The sequence below is a fragment of the Primulina huaijiensis genome, chromosome 2 (assembly GCF_012295235.1).
Source record: "Primulina huaijiensis isolate GDHJ02 chromosome 2, ASM1229523v2, whole genome shotgun sequence".
NCBI lineage: Eukaryota > Viridiplantae > Streptophyta > Magnoliopsida > Lamiales > Gesneriaceae > Primulina > Primulina huaijiensis.
The window spans coordinates 188,740-192,357 of record NC_133307.1 but is presented as its reverse complement, the minus strand read 5'-3'; the positions used below and the strand labels follow the sequence as shown (position 1 = coordinate 192,357).

The 3,618-nt window shown below is 36.1% G+C and overlaps 1 protein-coding gene across 5 annotated transcripts; it reads left to right on the top strand.

The window, feature by feature from the left end:
- The first annotated feature begins 241 nt into the window (after positions 1-241).
- Positions 242-3,418, top strand: LOC140962442 (uncharacterized). 5 transcript variants are annotated; one of them, XM_073421373.1, is made up of 6 exons: positions 350-535; positions 1,123-1,682; positions 2,242-2,342; positions 2,653-2,736; positions 2,814-2,924; positions 3,038-3,418. In XM_073421373.1, the coding sequence occupies exons 1-6, from the start codon at positions 486-488 to the stop codon at positions 3,047-3,049; spliced, it is 918 nt and encodes a 305-aa protein (XP_073277474.1). In that variant the 5' UTR covers positions 350-485; the 3' UTR covers positions 3,050-3,418. The 5 variants fall into 5 exon arrangements, with proteins under 5 accessions (XP_073277445.1, XP_073277455.1, XP_073277436.1 ...); XM_073421363.1 differs by having other exon boundaries at positions 3,008-3,418; XM_073421344.1 differs by lacking the exon at positions 350-535 and adding an exon at positions 242-329 and having other exon boundaries at positions 2,814-3,418.
- Positions 3,419-3,618: the final 200 nt, after the last annotated feature.

Here is a 3,618-nt window from a genome sequence, read left to right as displayed (position 1 = left end):
GAATATTATATCAAAATATATAATATAAATAAAAATATAAAAAAATTATTAATTTAATGAAATTTCGGTTTTTTCAGTTTGTTTGGTTTTGACATATATAATCCGAAATCAAACAAAATAAACTTCGGTTTTAACATTTATATCCAAATTACAAAATTCGACTTTCGGTTCGGTTCGATGTTCGATTTTTTCAGTTTAAATTTTCATTTTTTTCGATTTTATCTGAAGTCTGAACCTTCCTAGTGGTGAGAGCGGCAATTCCGGTTAATTATCACTTCTCCTATAAGTTGCGAACAATATACCTTAGTTCCGCCGTCGAAGACAAAAAGGTGCGTAGCTTCTCTCTCTTCTCTCATCTGGGATCCCGAAATCTAGGGTTTCATTCCCGAACTTGAACATTTACTTCAAATCATTTTTTACTTGTTCGTCTTTCAAATTCTTACATGCTTGCATTGTTTAATTTCGTATCCTCACTTTTGAATTGAATGAAATACACTACTGGGGCTTCACTTGCAGCTGCACAAGTCAGCTCTGAGTATGTCTTTTCATAATATTTTCTCCCTATTGCCTCTTGAACCCCAAATGTTTTGCTAAAGTTGCATTTTTTTACTGGAAAACAAAAAAAATAAAATTGTTAAGGAGATTTTATATTATTCCCAAATAAAATGCGATGAAGGTTTTCTAAGGTAGCTGATCTTCTGTCATCTGCCTGAGGAAGAATAATTGAGGGTCGGTTTAGTCGCTTTCTGATAGCATATGTTCCCTTATACCTGGGTATATTCTATTTTATCTTCGCCAAACATGACGAAAAATGTAAAATTGTTTCGTACATGATTCCTCAGGTTTGCGTTCCACAAAGTAAAAATGTTTTCATTCTCAAGTAACATTTTTATTGTCCTAGTTGATTCCGTTAATGATTATGGTGGGTGGCACTATTTTTGGAGGAAAATTGATAAAGGAATTAAAATTATTTTTCATATTTCAGATTATACGCAACCTGGAAATTCCATGTTTACTCTTTTTTATCCCTGTGGTTTTATACGATTGTTTGGGTGGTTATTCTTTTTTAAGTTATCTTGTTATCTTTATGATCATTTGATTTCTAGGGTTTGCATTGTGCAGCATGGAGAAAGTTCATAGCTTTTGGCAGTTGGGGGATGAGCTACGAGGGCAGTCAAAAGTTTCAGAGGACCATGCCTGGTTTATGGCTGCTTCAAAATTGGCTGAGCATACACGGTCCAAGGCTGAACGAAGAATTAACATAGATCTCTCAAAAGGCCCTGCTGAAGTGAGGCACAGGGGCAATTTTGGGTTTCAAGAAGATAACAAGTTTGAAAGTTTTAATTTCAACATGTTAAACCTGGAGCCTAAGTTCAGTGAGAATGTAAGCAAAAGCTCCCTGACTAATAGCATCCACAATATGGATGCTGTGTTTCAGAATACCATAGCCAACTCTATAAGGACTAGATCAGGAAGTAAATATGACAATATCAACAATCACAAGGATCCATATAGCAGCAACAATAACAAGGATGATAGCGCAGATATTTACAATTCTACTGACAAAAGGTTTAAGACTTTACCGGCTGCGGAAATACTTCCCAGGAACAAGGTTTTGGGTGGATATATCTTTGTCTGCAATAATGATACAATGCAGGAAGATTTGAAGCGACAACTCTTTGGTAATTTTTTAAATAATTTTTTTGGTATTGCGAAGACCATTGGTTTATCGAGACGACTTTGGCCCATGCTTTTGCATCATCCATGTGTGGATAAAAGTTGCTGAGGACCGAGTTCTTTTCCTGGAGATGTGATTTATTTGTTTTCTTTTGATAACATTGGAGTGGGTGATGGTGGCTGCAAATGGTTAAATTTTAGTTTTTGTTGTAGGTGATTTTCTTTGTTTCAATGTGTAATGTGTATTTTGAAACAATGGTGCAAGACAGTTACTTCTATGGTAGTCATATGATGATTAAATCTTGCAGGTACTTTCACAGTTCTGTAACAAACTTTACCGTTTGCTTTGAGATTCTAACATGTTTTTAGTGAATAAACTTAGCAAGGGTTAATCGAAATTGCCACTCTAATTCCTTGTTTCTGCCTTGAAGATCTTTTGTATTTATTTTATGTTCATTTACAGTATTCCCTATCCATGTGAATATGAAAATTTATGGCTTTTGCTGATAATTATTTCATGGCACATGATACCTACTTTTTGTGTAATTGTACAATCTTTTGTAGGTCTTCCACCAAGATACCGAGATTCTGTGAGAGCAATAACCCCTGGCTTACCTTTATTCCTCTACAATTATACCACTCATCAGTTGCATGGCATTTTTGAGGCATGTTCCAAACTTCTGTTAAGCATGTACAATTACTTTCATCAAACTTGAGTCCACACATGGATTGCGATTGCGGTGAATGTATCTTAATGCGTCTGTTGACAGTTTTGCGTGGTTGTGCCGGTGATTATATCTTAATACAAAATAATAAACACATGTAAAGATTCTAGGATTCTCACATTTTAATGTGCCGACTCTAGAACTTACATTCTGCATTCTTCAAGCTATTAAATGCTTTGGTCTTTGATTACTGTGATGAACCATTTTAATGAAAACTTCCTAATTGTTTCTCATTCTCACTTTTTCACAGGCAAAGACTTTTGGGGGTTCTAACATTGATGCGACTGCATGGGAAGATAAAAAATGCAAAGGCGAGTCGAGGTTTCCTGCACAGGTAAATTTCACATCGTAAAATACAATGTTTGGCTGTTTTTGACTTGGATTGTTGACTGGTTGGTTGTTTTCGACTAGGTAAGAATTCGTGTGAGGAAACTCTGCAAGCCTTTGGATGAAGATGCTTTTAGGCCAGTCCTCCATCATTATGATGGTCCTAAGTTTCGTCTTGAGCTGTCTGTACCTGAGGTAAGATTTGAACAGTTGTTTCTGGAAAATCAGTTTGTTTCAACAAGGAAATTGCTAGTCTTAAATTATCGCTGGTACTCCAGACCTTGGATTTGTTAGATCTCTGTGAGCAGGGTGATGCATAAAATGTGATTGCTGACTGGGCAGTGTAAACAACTTGTGCCGACATTATGTGTATGTGCTGTAGTTTTTGTGGAGCATGGTGTGTGCCTCTCAGATTTTTCCATGGAGCGCAAGCTTGGAAGGCAAATCTGATCTGTGAGATGCTGCTCTGTTATTGAGGGTAGGATTGGCTCGTTCTTGTCTGAATAAAGTGTGTATCTGTGTGTTAGCTAGTAATTTAATAAACATCTCAACAACTAGTGTGTAATGGTGAATTTGTGTCATGATCATGTATGTTGTTCCATCCTAAGTCCTAACAGTTGCATACAAGTATAAGCTTCAAGGGACCTTGTTGCCCTATAATGCTAGATTTTGAGCTAGATTTCTTCTTCCATGCTCATACTTCACATCTGATTCTTCTACTCGCTCGATTTTCCTTCACATGTCGTCTCCATCCCGGTCCTCAGAGGCAACTCCTAAATAACCCTTTTACAAGAAGCCTCCGAATTTTATTTTTTTTTTAATTACTGCACTTTTACATGGTTTTATAATCGTTCAGAAACAAAGAAACAATTGTTTTTTTCTTTTCTAT

Bases quoted from the DNA above. Each gene is read 5' to 3' on its own strand.
- LOC140962442 (XM_073421335.1), top strand. From the start codon at position 486: ATGAAATACACTACTGGGGCTTCACTTGCAGCTGCACAAGTCAGCTCT. The intron at 1,683-2,241 runs GTAATTTTTTAA...AATCTTTTGTAG, and splicing joins TTTGAAGCGACAACTCTTTG to GTCTTCCACCAAGATACCGA. The intron at 2,343-2,652 runs GCATGTTCCAAA...ACTTTTTCACAG, and splicing joins AGTTGCATGGCATTTTTGAG to GCAAAGACTTTTGGGGGTTC.